This window comes from Pan troglodytes, chromosome 12, assembly GCF_028858775.2.
Source record: "Pan troglodytes isolate AG18354 chromosome 12, NHGRI_mPanTro3-v2.0_pri, whole genome shotgun sequence".
Taxonomy (NCBI): domain Eukaryota; kingdom Metazoa; phylum Chordata; class Mammalia; order Primates; family Hominidae; genus Pan; species Pan troglodytes.
The window spans coordinates 51,932,697-51,948,278 of NC_072410.2; the positions used below are offsets into that span (position 1 = coordinate 51,932,697).

Consider the following 15,582-nt stretch of genomic DNA (forward strand, 5'->3'; position numbering starts at 1 on the left):
CGTGAGCCACCGCGCCTGGCCCACAAAATATTTATCAATTTATGGTGAAAAAACCTGACACCACCACCTTGACCAGGCGATTAAGGTTAACATCACCAGTGGTGGGGCAGATCAACCTCATGTACTTCCTGATGTGATGCACTGAGAAGAGCCCAGCATCATTTATATGGAGCCCCTCCATGAAGGCATGGCTGGGGTCTGGACATGAGCAAATAGTGGACAACCCCAGGTGGAGGGACATACTACAGAATGAAAGGCCCCTACTCTTTTAAACTGTCAAGGGCATGAAGACAGGACAAGATGGAGGAAATGGTCCAGAATGAAGGAGAGTAGAAATATGACAACAAAATAAAACTTGTACTCCTGGATTGGATTCCAACCAGAAGAGAAAAAGACATTGTTGAGACAGCTGGTGGTACTTGGATGGGGTCCATGGATTGTATGGTAGCACAGTACCAATGCTTACTTCCTAGTTTGAGTGGTTGTGTTGCGGTTATGTGGAAGAGAGGCCTTGTTTAGGGGGAATACCCACTGGAGTATTTAGAGGTGATATGACAGCATGTCTGCAACTTAAAAACTTTTTAAAAAGAATAGATCAATGGATGCAGCTAGACGTCATTATTGTAAGGGAACTAACACAGAAACAGAAAACCAAACATTGCCTGTTCTCACTTTATAAGTGGGAGCTAAACATTGAATACACAGGGACACAAAGATGGAAACAATAGACAGTGGGGTGTGCTTGAGGGGGAAGTAAGAGGGGGCGTGGGTTGGAAGGATACCTATTGGGTACTAGGCTCACTACTTAGGCCACGGGATCATTCGTACACCAAACCTCAGCAACACACAATTTACCCACATAACAAACCTGCACATATACCCCTGAACCTGAAACAAAAGTGTAGAAAAAATATTTTCTCAGACCAAAGAAAAAAAATGTATTTCTATGCTTGGAAGGAATGATTTTACAGAGGGCTTCCAGAAACATGTCTGATTTTCAGGTGCAAGATCAGAATGTTCCAGTTATATTGATAACCTCCAGAGAAACAAACTCTCGTGAGTAATCTAGTCAAAACAGAAGATGTAGTTAATTATTTCTAAAGTACTAAATTGTACTCTACTATTAAACAAGTTTGGGATCGCTGTTTTCCAGCACATTTTCTGAAGTAACAACTGTGTTTGGCTGTGTTGACAATAAGGGTCTGTGTGGAAAAGGGGGAAAATGAATAAAGCGATGTATCCCCCCCACCCGCGAAAAAAGAAAAGAGTTCAAATAGAATGGAAAAAGAATAATGAAAATGAGAATATTCACAGCGAGAAAGAGGGCAACGGAGCAAACGTGAAAACTTAGCATGTAGAGAGCGTGTCGAAGGGGGTACAGGAGCACTTAGAAACTCTTCTTGCCATTTTCCCCTCAACTTTTATTTCAAAACGAATTCTTAAAAAAGTTTTCTGGATATCCATCACATTTTTCTGTATACACATATCCAGAAGCTCAGGCCCCAACCCAGACTGATTAAATGGGAATTTGGGGGACTGGAACCGTGGCATGTGGATTGAGAAAAACACCACTACCACGCTCCCGGCGGTTCCAGGTGTGCAGCCGGGCTGCGCTCCAGCGCTCCCGAGTCACACCTGTGCGGCTTATTCAACGCGATGCCTGGACGCAGCCTCCAGAGAGGAGGCCGGGATTGGAATACGCAGCCGCAGCCGGGGAATGGTTGCAGGTGGTCCAGCTCCCGCCCCCGCCCCGCCCCCGCCCGGGCCTCGTGCGGTCCCGTGTGCGCAGGTGAAAGCCCGGCCTCAGCGGCCTCGGCCCCGCCATGGACCCCGCGCCCGGCGTCCTAGATCCCCGCGCCGCGCCGCCCGCGCTCCTGGGCGCCCCGCAAGCCGAGGTGCTGGAGGACGTGTTGCGGGAGCAGTTCGGGCCGCTGCCCCAGCTGGCCGCTGTCTGCCGGCTCAAGCGGCTGCCCTCGGGCGGCTACTCGTCCACTGAAAACCTCCAGTTGGTGCTGGAGCGGCGGCGTGTGGCCAACGCCAAGGAGCGTGAGCGGGTGAGGGGTCCCTAGGGTCGACGCCCGTTCCCCCCTTCCCTGCTCTACCACCAAACACCTGGTCAACACCCGGGGGTCCGCTCACCGCCCACCCCCGCTCGAGGCGACTTCGAGCTCCCGAGGCCTCCCACGCCCCCAGCTTGTCAGGAGAATGGCAGTGGCCTCCTTCTTCTGCACCTCCGTGCAGCTGCTCGTTGGCGGCCGCTGCGGTGGCCGCCTCGCCCGCTAACCCTCCAGGATTTGTGCAGGACCCGGGTCTGGCAGGGGACAGAGGAGGGGCCCTGACAACTTCAAAAATGTCTCCCTGGGCAGGTGCTTTAAAAGCTTCGCGCCCAGGGGGTGAGCTTTCATCTCACACCGTAGGCGCTGGTGGGTGTTTGGGACGCGCAGGGATCCCCTTCGCTCCTTTTTCTTGCTCTCTGCATCTCGGCCTCGAAGCACACACGAGGGTGAGGAGAAAGGGGGGCCTGACGGAAGTGATTTTCTTTTTTAAAGTAACGAAACACGACGTCCCAGTGTGCACCCAAGGCTCCCACTCAACTCTGTCAAGATAAAGTGAGTGTTTCCCAGTCGAGCCGCAGCAACTCGCAAACGGGAAGGGTCCTGTGGGCCGTGGTTGGAGCGGCACCTGCTGGTAGATTTTACTATCTCTAACGAAACTCAGCCCCAAACTTGGGAGACATGGTCTCCTTCCTAGCGTTTGCAGTCTACGGGTTTCGTTGCAGCAGAGGCGAATCCAGGAAAGAGAAGGGTGAGGGATAGAAGAGGGAGCAGAGCGCACGTTCAGGACTGGGACTGGGGAGAGAAGTTCCGCCCGGGGCTGTTCCTAGGCCTTTTAGAAATGTCCCAGTGAATCAAGTAGGAGCTTTGCAGGGAGAGGGCAAGCGCAGAAAGGACGACAGGAGAGTAGGAGACTTCTTTAAGTCTCCTCTTTTACCGGTACTAGACTCTTGATGGACAGAACCCTGTGATCTGATTCGGTGGCCCTACAAAGAGATTATGATCTAATACTTTAAGTGGTCCTTCCCACCAGGAAGGAATTGTCTTCTCCAGAGAATCAGTCCTGGTTTTATCCACTAAAACACGAATGAGCTTTATTATTCTTTATAATGATAAGGTTAACACACTTGGAAAAGACGGAAATGAGTGAAGAAGAGACACAACACAGATATAACTACTGTGAACATTTTTGTGTATATCCACCCAGTCTTTTTCTAGTTTTGTGTATTCATATATATATATAATTTTTACAAAATTGTCATTCAGTACATATTTGTGTAATTTTTCCACTTAACATTATCAAAAGCATTTTCTTATATTCTTAAGTATTCTTTCAAAGACTAGTTTTTGACTGCATAGTCTGTCCAAAAATGGACCATAATGTATTCAGTCTCTTATTGTTAGGCATGTTTGCTGTTTGTAGCTTTTTACCGGTACCTATCGGTGTAACTCTATGTGCGTGTCTGATAATTTCCTTAGAATAAAATGCTACAAGTGAAATTACTGAGACTTAAGGCATATACAATGGAATGGCTTCTGATACAAGTTACCCAATTGCTTTCTAGATAGGTTTACTAATTTTTATCCTTTCTTACAGGTCTAGGACTGTTCTCTTTTTCAAGCTATCCCTTATCCTGGGTATGATAAAACAAAAATGTTACCACCTTGATACATAAAAAATGGTATCTAATTTCTGTTTTAGTTTGTAGTTCTTTGATTATTAAATTCTTTTTATACACTGAGTGGTTGTTGTATTCTCCTGTGAATTGGCCAACTATGTCCCTTGTCTGGTTTGCTCCAGGGTAGGATGTACTCAATATATATTGGCTTTGTGGCATAGTGGGAGCCAGTTCTCCCAAGGCCTGTGTCTCCCAGGGGGATGAACATCAGAATTATAGGCCTTCAGAGACAGGGATTAGACTCTGGAGAAGAGAGAAAAATAAAATATGAGGAGCCTTTGAGGTCTCACCAACTCTCTGGATTCTCACCCTTGCCTCTATATCATTAACTCAGTGGGGAAAGAGGTTGAAGAGCTGACGGCTCAGTGCTTGAGTTGACAGGTATTTGTGCATTTGATTCATCACCAGCAATACCACTTCTTGAGGACTTTCTATGTGCCAGGTTTGGGTGAGGTATCTTATTTGTACATTATATCACTTAATCACACCCCCCAAAAAGCTTTAAGATATTTTCCACTTTGCAGATGAACAAACAGGCTTAGTGATGTGAAGTATTCCACACACTCTTGTAAATGATAGACCTGGATTTTAAACCTGGGTGTAGTTGACTCATATTTTAGCCACTCCTCTACTGCCTCCACATTATGATACAGTGGGTATGCTCTCAAAAGAAGAGGAGTGAGCTCAGCATGAACATGAACACACCTTGCAGCCCATCTGCCCACAGTACCAAGTTTATGCCATTCCCTCTTCCTTTACTATGAACTGCACTGCTGGTGGAGCACTGACTCTTTGGGGCATATGCCTGTTTAGATTTGCCACTCAGACAAGGAGGCAGTGGAAACAACCCCCTTCTGTAGCTTGGGGAGATGTCTATACAAATTGGCTTCTCTGTGTGTTACTGTGCCTTTTTGTTTTCTAGATAAAAAATCTCAACCGTGGTTTTGCCAGATTGAAGGCACTTGTGCCATTTCTTCCCCAAAGCAGGAAGCCCAGCAAAGTTGATATCCTTAAAGGTGCGACTGAATATATACAGGTTCTCAGTGATCTTTTGGAAGGAGCCAAAGACTCAAAGGTAAAGGTGTAAGATTTTAGAATAACGATAGCCACCATTTATTAGGCCTTTTCTACGTACGACACACTGTGCCAAGTGATATATGTATACTTTCCAGTTAAGGTTTATAACCTCTAAGCTATTTTTATGACCCTTATTTGACAGAGAAGGAAACCAAAATATAGTTAAGGCCATACAACTCTGAAAAAGTCAGGACTGGGATTTGAACCCAGAGCTACATGAGCTTTAGAGTTGAGTCCCTGACCATCTATACTTTCCTATGGTCACTATCCAGGGCACCTAGCTCCTGACTGTTGAATCTTTGATAGGATTTCTACAGCTGGACATAGGAGGGGGCTTTCCTAAAAGCACTTTGGTTGTTTCCCTACAGTAGAATGCACATCAGACAGGACACAGGAAGGAAGAAGCATTTCTTTTCCCCAAGGAACCTCTCTTAGGAGAGACCCTCCCTAAGGCCAGCTGAAGAGCTCAGCAATGGTCTGGTGATACCAGTCTCATGGGGTTTTGCAACCATTCAGCAGGAATGACACAAATGGCCCTGTAAACTGTGGAGTATCATAATGTCACCACCATTATGAGAGTGAGATAGCTCAGAAGTGTCCATTAGGCAAAGTAAAGTGTGGACTGGTTTTATGGACTTGTTCCAGGGAAAGACAAACATTGATGGGCTGAAAATGAATCAGTCATCTGGGGAAACAAAATAGGAAGAGAGAAAAGGCCTTAGAAATGAGCCCGAAGCAACTCTGTTGGTAGGAGGAAGGAATCATCATTAGAATGTGGCAAGAAGGTAGAGGAACAAAATGGGGTCATAAAGTTGAGGAGGAGAGAACCTTAGGAAACTAAAGGTGAGGAGTGTGAGAGGTTACAGAGAGGCTGAAGAAGGCCAGGACTGGGGGAAGCACCATGTCTAGCACTTGAAAGGTGAAAGAGAATTGGGCTGGGCATCAACTCGGAGGAGATTGAGGGTGCATGATTGGTAAATATCTGGAATCAAGCAGATTCAGAGGAAAGTGGCAAACTTCAAGTCCATTTAACCTAGAAGTCCGCCAGGCGCGGTGGCTCACGCCTGTAATCCCAGCACTTTGGGAGGCCGAGGCAGGCAGATCACGAGGTCAGGAGATCAAGACCATCCTGGCTAACATGGTGAAACCCCATCTCTACTAAAAATACAAAAAAATTAGCCGGGCGTGGTGGCAGGCGCCTGTAGTCCCAGCTACTCAGGAGGCTGAGGCAGGAGAATGGCGTGAACCTGGGAGGCGGAGCTTGCAGTGAGCTGAGATGGCGCCACTGCACTCCAGCCTGGGCAACAGAGCGAGACTCTGTCCCCCCTCCCAAAAAAAAGAAAACCTAGAAGTCCGAGAGTGGAAAGAAGAACCACCCCCCACCCCACTCCCTGCACCCCCTGCCAAAAAAAAAAAAAAAAGGCAGAAAAGTTGTTAGATCAAGTGAAGGTCTTTCCTATGTAGAAATTTGATCATGTTTAGGAACAGAAGGAGAGATACTAGAGAGAAAAGAAACAATTATCCTAGAAATTTGGGGCAGAAATCTCCAGGTGTATGATAGTACCTTTGAATATTTTTTTCTTCTCCATTAGTCCTAGCCAGGTGACTGCTAGGAAGCTACATTCTGCGATGGCAGGAGTGAATTGTCCTGTTGGCCAAACTGGATGGTTGGGTTTTGGTATGGTCACAGTGTTTGGACATGTGTAGGTGGCTACCTTAGTTTTCTCTTGCATGTCAATTGTGTAACAGAAGTGCTTTGTTCATTGTAAAACATACCATGTGTTCCATGCCATAATATTTTTTATGCAGTTACCTATTGCATAACATTTTAAGATTATAGGAGAACAAAATACGGTCAATTGAACAATGCTTTTCTCTCCATAATAACTTAAGCATTGCCCTTATCATTTAAATGAAACCTCATCAGTTAAAACTTTGAAATATATTAGTTTAAGTCATCAAAATCTTTCTGTCATATTATACTGTTTGACAACTAAATATGGTTTCCAGAAACAAGACCCAGATGAGCAGAGCTATAGTAACGACACTTCTGAATCACATACATCCTCGGCAAGACAGCTGTCAAGAAACATCACCCAACATATCAGCTGTGCTTTCGGCTTGAAGAATGAAGAGGAAGGGCCTTGGGCAGATGGTGGCAGTGGTGAGCCAGCACATACTTGTCGCCACAGTGTGATGTCTACGACTGAAATTATCTCCCCAACCAGAAGTCTGGTAAAATATTCCTTCTTAAATAGCCATACAGATATCAGAACCTTAAAATGTATACTTTGAGATATGAGTCATTTTTCCATGCTAAAACATGATTAAAACAAGATAATTTAATGAAAGCCTTTGGGTGGGGCAGTGGGGTTTACTAGTTTGGGAGATTATTTTGTTTCTAAATTAACTGGTAAGCGGCTCCAGGGAAGGGGCAACTCCTCCAGAACCACCCAATACAGACCTAAGCTTATCTTTTAAATGATCCTATTTAACCCATCAAAAGGTTTTCTGGACTCTATGGTCTCCAGAAAAAGAAGTAAGTAGCTTGCCATATATAAAGATGCATGTTTGGTGATACTTTTTTTTTTTTGTGGTGGGGGGTGGTGCTGGTTGTAAGACAACATTTTAAATGAAATAACAAAGGAGTTTATTGTCTCTTATTACTTTGTCAACTAAAGAGACAGCTGGAAGTGGCAGCATGCTTCTCCAAGTCCAGAAGTGGACTTTTTGCCCTTGCTGTGAACTGGTATTCATAAATGAGGCCCCTGCTGTATCCTACCCTGCAACACAATTACTATTGAAATAAGAAAGGTGTATAGGAATGTGAAGTAACATGCTGTAACAAACATGTTGCATGGTATGATATAAGGGACAGTGGGGGCTGTGGAGTCACAAATAGTGGTTGGAGGGAGGCAGTTTAGGGGAGCAGTTGAGAGTAGGCTCTGGGAACAGACTGCTGAGGTTTAAACCCTGGTTTTACCACTTGCTAGCTTATAATCTTGCATGAGCTACTGAACACCTCTAATCCTCAGTTTCCCCATCTGAGCAATGGGTATAATAATTGTACCTACCTTGTATATAAGATAACTAACTCCAAATGATATCATGTCAGCAAAGTATCTGGCATAATACCTGTCATGTCACTTGGATAGATACCAGCTTCTCTTGACTCATGAGCAATCAACATTGATTAGTGAGCAATAATGAGCCACAGGTATTCTAGCTCTGTAGCCAGTGTTTTGAGTTTTCTCACTTGGCTCTCACCAATGTTGTGCTCTGATTTGAGGTCCTACAGGCTTCCTGCTGGCTGGTGGGGGCAGGGCAGGGGTGGGGAGAGAGGTGGTGGGCGGCCTTGGCTTCCATTTCTGATTAGATTAATGTGTTCTCAGGATTCATTTGTGCATATGCTCAGTGTAGATTTTCATATTCTGACCACTTGAGATATAAGATTTCCCTGGCCAGTCAACCCATAGGAGACAGAATTCCTGTTGCTACTACATGAGCTGACATGGAATGACTAAAAGCAACAACAACAAAAGAGTGGGGCCAGGCGCAGTGGCTCACAATTGTCATCCCAGCACTTTGGGAGGCCGAGGTGGGCGGATCACCTGAGGTCAGGAGTTCGAGACCAGCCTGGCCAACATGGTGAAACCCCATTGCTACTAAAAATCAGGCGTGGTGGCGGGCACCTGTAGTCCCAGTTACTCACTCAAGAGGCTGAGGCAGGAGAATCGCTTGAACCTGGGAGGGGAGGTTGCAGTGAGCTGAGATTATGCCACTGCATTCCAGCCTGGGTGACAGAGTGAGACACCATCTCAAAAAAAAAAAAAAAAATGACCTGAGCTAGACCTCGAGCCTGACTGTCTAAGAAGAGTAATGCTTCTGCAAATGCTAGTATCAAGGTGAAAATCTTACTTGCACTTAATCCTCATTGATCCTTGTCAGGTAGGTATCATCATGTCACTGTCATGGTGAGCCACCTGGCTACACCTTCGTGCCAGTTCTGTTGGACCTGGGCTGGGACAGGAGCCTCTGCAGTAGCAGAGCAGGCCTGTGCTTGGCAGTACTAGTAGCAAGTACATTTGATGGGAGGTCCTTGTTTTCCAAGGATAATTGAACCTGGGCATAGGCCACGTATAGTACACTAATTTAGAGTGGGGACTAATGTTTCCTAGTAAAAGCCAGAGATGTTCTGACTGGAATTTCCTTCAAAAAAGGGAATAAAACACTTAATATTTAGTCTTTTTAGCCAACCAAGTTTGTTGTTAATTGGAAGAGTGCTAATTTGTAGAATGAACCAAGGAAGACTCGACATTTGAGATTTTTATAGACAGTGCATGTCACTTCTGTCAAGTATGACTTCTGAGGCCTGATTGTAAAGAGTGCCATTTTTTTGCAGAAGCATTCTAGTATTTCATCAGTTTTGTCAAGGATTTTTCATCCTTTCACATTCAAATAATTTTTTTTTTTTTTTTTTTGAGACAGAGTCTCGCTCTGTTGCCAGGCTGGAGTGCAGTGGCACCATCTCGACTCACTGCAACCTCCGCCTCCCGGGTTCAAGTAACTCTCCTGCCTCAGCCTCCCAAGTAGCTGGCTCACACCACCATGCCCAGCTAATTTTTGTATTTTTAGTAGAGATGGGGTTTCACCATGTTGGCCAGGCTGGACTCGAACTCCTGACCTCGTGATCTGCCCACCTCAGCCTCCCAGAGTGCTGGGATTACAGGCATGAGCCACCATGCCCAGCCATTAATTTTTAAAGTTAAAAAAATGAGTCTGAAACAATAGTCAACTTATAGAAAGGTTGCAGGTGCAGTACAAAGAACTTTTTTCCTGGCACATTTGAGGGTCAACCTGATGTCCCATCACCCCTAAGGCTTCAGTGTACATTTCTTACAAACAGGACATTCCCCTGCATAGCCACAATGCAACCACTAAGTCTGGGGATTAATGTTGTTGCGTTACCGCCATACAATCCTCAGGTCCCATTCAAGTTTCACCAGTAGTCTCAATAACGTCTCTTCTAGAGAAAAGACCCAGCTGAGAATCATGAATTACATTTAGTTGCCATGGCTCCTTCAGTCTGGAAGGAGAGTTTCTTGGTGCTTCTGTGACTTATAACCATGACACGTTTGGAGATTACAGGCCAGTTGTTTTATAGAGCGTGTCTTGATCAGCATTTGTCTGTTTCCTTTCGATTAGATTCAGATATGCATCGTCGGCAGGAATAACAAAAGCGATGCTGTTTTCTACTCATTGCATCCTATTACATGGGGCAGATTTTGATTTATTCTATTTCTAAGGATATTCACTTTGATCACTTGCTTAAGGTGGTGACTGCCAAGCCTTTCACTTTAAAGTTAATCTTTTTCTTTTGTAATTAATATGTATTTTGTGAGGAGGTGCTTTGAAACTATGTAAAGATCTCATTACTCATCAAACATTCTATATTTATTTATCAAATCTGTAATTTGGAAGTAATTATAGATTCACAGGAAGTTGCAAAAATAGTACAGAAAAGTGCTGTGCATCCGTAGCCCAGTTTTCCCCAATGGTTGCATCTTCCATAACTATAGTATAATATCAAAACTGGGAAACTGACATTGGTACCACGTATGCATAGTTGTATGTTGTTTTATCACACGTGTAGATTCATGGAATCACCATTGCAATCCAGATGCAGAACTGTTCCATCACCACAAAGATCTCCTTCATGCTGCCCCTTTATGGTCACACCCACACTCTGCTCCCAACCCTCCATTCTTCCGAACTCCTGGACATCACTAATCTGTTCTCCACCTCTATAATTTATCTTGAGAATGCTATAAAAATGGGACCATACATTATGTGACTTTTACAGATGGTCTTTTTCCACTCAGATGATGCCCTTGAGATCATCCACATTGTATAAATGGTCTGTTCCTCTGCTTTTTGCTGAGTAGTCATCTGTGGTGTGGATGTACCACAGTTTAACTGTTCACTTAAATATTTTAGAACATTTTGGTTGTTTTTATACAGACATTTTTATATTAGTATGAGCTCATGGTTTTCTGTTTAATTCAGTGGATTATTATATACTATCATTTTTTATTATTTTATTGTTCAAATTGTCCCCACTGTGGCCAGCGAAAGCTCCTTAAGCTGGCAACCTTTCTGTTTGATATGTCATCATAATTATTTGATCATTTCCTTTTTGGCAGAAGATGTTCCAAGCTCATCTTGTACTTTTCTATCCCAGCCCTGGAATCAGCCACTTATCTGAGGATGCCCCTGTGTATAACCCATCTCCCATCTCTGTTGCCATCCCCTCACCACATGGCTGTTCTCCTCACCCCCTTGAACTTTAACACTCATGGCAAGCTGTACCTCCGCAAAAACCTCCTTCTTGGCTCTGACATTCCACGCAGGTCCCCTCATATGTGGATTCCTCCTCTCCCTGCTCTCGCTAAATCACCTGCACACACGAGTGCCTGGCATACTCAGCTCGGGTTTCTCTACTCCATGCTGAACTGCCCCTTTCTATGGACTTCTTACCCAGCTTGGGCTCTGAGTCCCCAGGCCAGGCCTCCACTCCTTTCATGGGGCTGCCGTTCTCATCCTGATTGGGCTCTACCATGTTTGCACTGGACCACACCCACCATGTGAACATGCCCCTCATCTGCTGGATCTCTGATATCCTGTGCTGGGCTGCCTCTGTATGTGGGTGCCATCTCACCCTGCTTGGGCTCTGATACCACTTCACTTGGGTCACTGTGGCTTCTCACTACCTAACTGTGACCCAACTAATGACATTAGTACTGAATTGTTTAGGAGGGAGAAGAACTCACATTTTCTTTGAAGTACCTACTGTGCAGCCGTCTTTCTGGCTAGTTTTCTCTTTGTTAACATTTATCTCTGAGATCTTTAATTATACGTGAGTTGAGCAATTATTCAATATCACCTTTATTAACTGTATAAAAAGCTTGCATTTTACAATCAGGAACCAGGGTGGGCTCAAGATAAAAAGGGTCCAAGGAAGTGATGCTCAGGCTGACCTTTATTTGACAAAAGGATCCTCGTAAAGGTTCGGCCCAGCTTTCCTGAAGTGGTGACTCCATAAGGTTTCAGGATCCTGTCCAGACTAGAGACCTAGTGACAGATAATGTGGCTCATTGGACAGAAATGCTCATATCCAGAGGAGCTTAAAATTTGGGAGGCAGGCCCTCTCCAGCTTCAGTCTGCAGGAGTGGCACCCTTTTCCCTGCCCTTGATGAGGACCCAGGGAGTGAAATCCTGGTGATGGCAGGGACGGACATTTTGGGGGATTTGGAGATGGGGTCAGAGCAGGCTGTGCAAGATCAACAACATTCCTGGGAGGCAAAGTCCCAAATGAAGTGCATGAGAATCTGCTGATGACAGGGATGGAGATTAACTTCTGGGGCCAGAGCCCCAGAAGTTCACTTGGGGAATGAATTGGCAAGTATGCGTACAGACAGAGAGGGCCGTGAGCCATGTGAAGCCACAGCATGTGGTGTTGGTAGGGAGAAAAATTAATTTCAAGGTCCAGGAGAGGCCTGTTTAAAACTACAGCTTCAAAGTGTAGGTTTTTGCCATATTGGGGTTGGCATTGCTAGATGGCAGGGTGTTCGCTGTCTTGCCATTGTATATTCCTTCTATTTGCCACTCGTGGTTATGGCTCTGGCATTTCATATTATGCATGGCTCTAAATTTTGTTCAGAGTTGCCAGTGACACTGTAGAGACCATGTCTCTAGACAAAGACCACCCTCAATTTTGGAGTGAGATGCCAAGAGTGCTGAGGCTTGAGGGCCTTTGGAAAGGGACATATGGAGAGACATAGTATCTGTTACAGGGGCCTTGGTATGCTGCCAGTATATACTTCCAAACTCTGGCATGTCATGGGAATGTTCCTTGAAAGAATTTCTGAGAGAAAGAATCCTGTGTGGATGGTAGACTCCTACCACCCCTGTTCCAAGTTGCGGTGATCTGTGAAATTACTCACTGGGGACATTTCTTCCTATAGCATTTTAAGCTCTGAAATGAGATGGTTTGGCTAGTTGGGATGAATTCATTAGCACCTTGGGAAAGCCCTGAAGCCTCTTTCTTCTGTCTTCTACCTCACATTCCCCCAGGTAGTGGCTCTATACGATGGTAAAACTTCTACCACAGTAAGTGATGGGTCTGCTTTGCTTGAGAAGCACAGTCATCTGCCCTGGGGTTCACCAATAACCCATGGGGCATATTCTGATGAGATTAGTCAGCCCAGCATTTTCCAAAGTTGTTTCCCTTTTAATGGGGTGGGTGCCTTCTGGTTTGTCCCAGTCCTCCCCACTCCTTCCTGCACCGGAGTAGCATATTTCACCCGGTAAGGTGTTGGGTTTTTCTGCCCTGGTCTAAAGGCACAGTGGCTCAGAGGAAAAGCTGCTCCGGCGACTGCGTTTATAGCCCTGGGATTTTACTGTGCTCTCTATACTTTGGGGATTTAGGGGCTGGTGCTGTGATGGTGCCTATGCTTGTGGTTCTCTGGGATTTTGGAAAGAGCCTTGCTTTTCAGATTATCACAGGAGCAGGGACTGAACTCTAAAGCTGAGTGAGCAAGGATTTCTGTTTACCCCATCTCCCTCACCAAGCCTGGCTCAGTGGGTGGAGGAATGTACATTGGATAATACGTCAAATTCTGCAGCCACACTGCCAACAATTGGAGTGTGCCTGCCTTCTTAAAGATATTAAGCAGCAAACTGGGTTTCTATTCTCCAGACTACCCTCTTCTTGGACCTTAAACTCTTTGGCTTAGATGAGACCAACAGCCAATTTTTAATGAGCTGTGACAATAAAGACAACATTTATAAACTTTGGCAAGTTTTTCTATTCTCATACTTAAATATTACGTTTCTGAAATTTTCCAGCTAATTCTTAAAAACAAACTAAAATAAATGTTCTAAAATGCAGTAGACTATAGGCAGAATATTGTCATCCTTTAATCCTTCAGGTAAATATATATGAATTTGTCTCAAGTATAAAAAATTCTAAATATGTAAAAAAATTAAAATTTATTTTAAAAATAAAGCTTCCAAAGCTAGGTCTGAACTGTAAAAAGAAAGAAAGGTTGATCACTTGTATAGTGGAAAGACTCGATCAAGATTAGGAAAAAAAAGCTACTCATACATATTTTGTGTCAGACTGCTCCTGGCAGTGTATACATATTAACCTATTTAATTTTCACAACCACCCTGTGCTATACAAACAATTATATCCATTTTACATGTGAGGAAACTAAGGAACAGAAGTAACTTGCCCAATACCTGCAAGTCAATGAAGTGTTGGGGTTGGGGGGGATGTGGGTGATAGTGTTAAGTCTTTTTTAACCACTTTCGTTCTAACAAAACTCAACTTTGAAATGTAAAGGAGGGTGGACTAGAAAATAGATAAATGTTTAAGGCTAAGTTAAAGCATTTGATTGCGGTGCTTTACCATCCACAGTGATGTACATAATAGGTTTCAGTATCCAAAATGCCTGACCATGACTTGAGCGGCTTTATTTTTCAGTCATGGGTTTATTTTTTCTTCAAGTGAGAGTTTCAGAAAATTGAGCAGAGACAAAATGATCTTGCCACGTTAGTAAAACCACTCATGGAAATACACTAAAATCCTTCCAATTTCTTTTCCTTTGCAACTAAAATAAAAAATTATCATCAGGTACATAACATTGTGTGCCTGTTCTTGATTTTTCTATCACTGGCATGTTTATGTGACCCATTAGGTGGGACAATTTTTTTACTGTTGGCCACTATGTTCTCAGTTTTTTGCTCTCATAAACGTGACAAATAACCGATGTGTTTAGCCCTTTCTGTATTTTGTATTGTTTTTGCAGGATAGATTCCCAGAAGTAGAACTGCTGAGTCACAGGTAGGTCATTCTGTAACCTGATGCGTAGTGCCAATTTATAACACCACTGGCTGTATAATAAGAGTGCTAATTCCATCACATTCTTAGCAATGAGCTCTATTAAAAGAAGGAATCTTAATGGGTAAAAAAGTAGTATCTTTAAATTTAAACATCTTTGATTACTAATAAAATTAATTTTTTGCATATTTCTTTATTTTATTTCTTTTGTAAACGGTTCTTATTTTTAACTATTTATAATGGAATGTTTTCTCTGTTTCAGACTTCCACAAGTATGAAAAATGAAAAGGCCCAGGGTTACCTTCTAGAGACAAATAAATGCAGTCTTGAAAGTTTTGGAGTCTCTCTTTTTTTTTTTTTTTTTGAGATAGAGTTTCACTCTTATCACCCAGGCTGGAGTGGCACGGTGCGATCTTGGCTCACTGCAACCCCCACCTCCTGGGTTCAAGTGATTCTCCTGCCTCAGCCTCCTGAGTAGCTGGGATTACAGGCATGCGCCACCACGCCCAGCTAATTTTTGTATTTTTAGTAGAGACAGGGCTTCTCCACGTTGGTCAGGCTGGTCTCGAACTCCCGACCTCAGGTGATTCAACCACCTCAGCCTCCCAAAGTGCTGGGATTACAGGAATGAGCCACTGTGCCCCGTGGGAGTCTCTTTTTTAAAAAAGAAATTTTGTAGTAATTCCGAGTTTAACAATTACCCTTTTAAATAGCCTTGCCTCTCTCAAGTTTACTCCACTCTACCTTCTCCTTAACTTCATGCTTTGAAGAAATAGGCTTCAGGGGCTTCATCCTTTGCTTCCAACTCATTGTCATCCTCTGGGGACCTACATCTTTTTTTCATTGCTTTGAGAAATAAGTGACTGTT

General features: G+C 44.1%; 1 protein-coding gene across 1 annotated transcript; it reads left to right on the forward strand.

Annotated features, from left to right (window-relative positions):
* Positions 1 to 1,775: 1,775 nt before the first annotated feature.
* FIGLA (folliculogenesis specific bHLH transcription factor) lies at positions 1,776 to 15,049 on the forward strand. The gene is made up of 5 exons (XM_001138053.3): positions 1,776 to 2,054; positions 4,656 to 4,808; positions 6,821 to 7,045; positions 14,683 to 14,717; positions 14,977 to 15,049. The coding sequence occupies exons 1-5, from the start codon at positions 1,824 to 1,826 to the stop codon at positions 14,990 to 14,992; spliced, it is 660 nt and encodes a 219-aa protein (XP_001138053.1). The 5' UTR covers positions 1,776 to 1,823; the 3' UTR covers positions 14,993 to 15,049.
* The last annotated feature ends 533 nt before the right edge of the window (positions 15,050 to 15,582 follow it).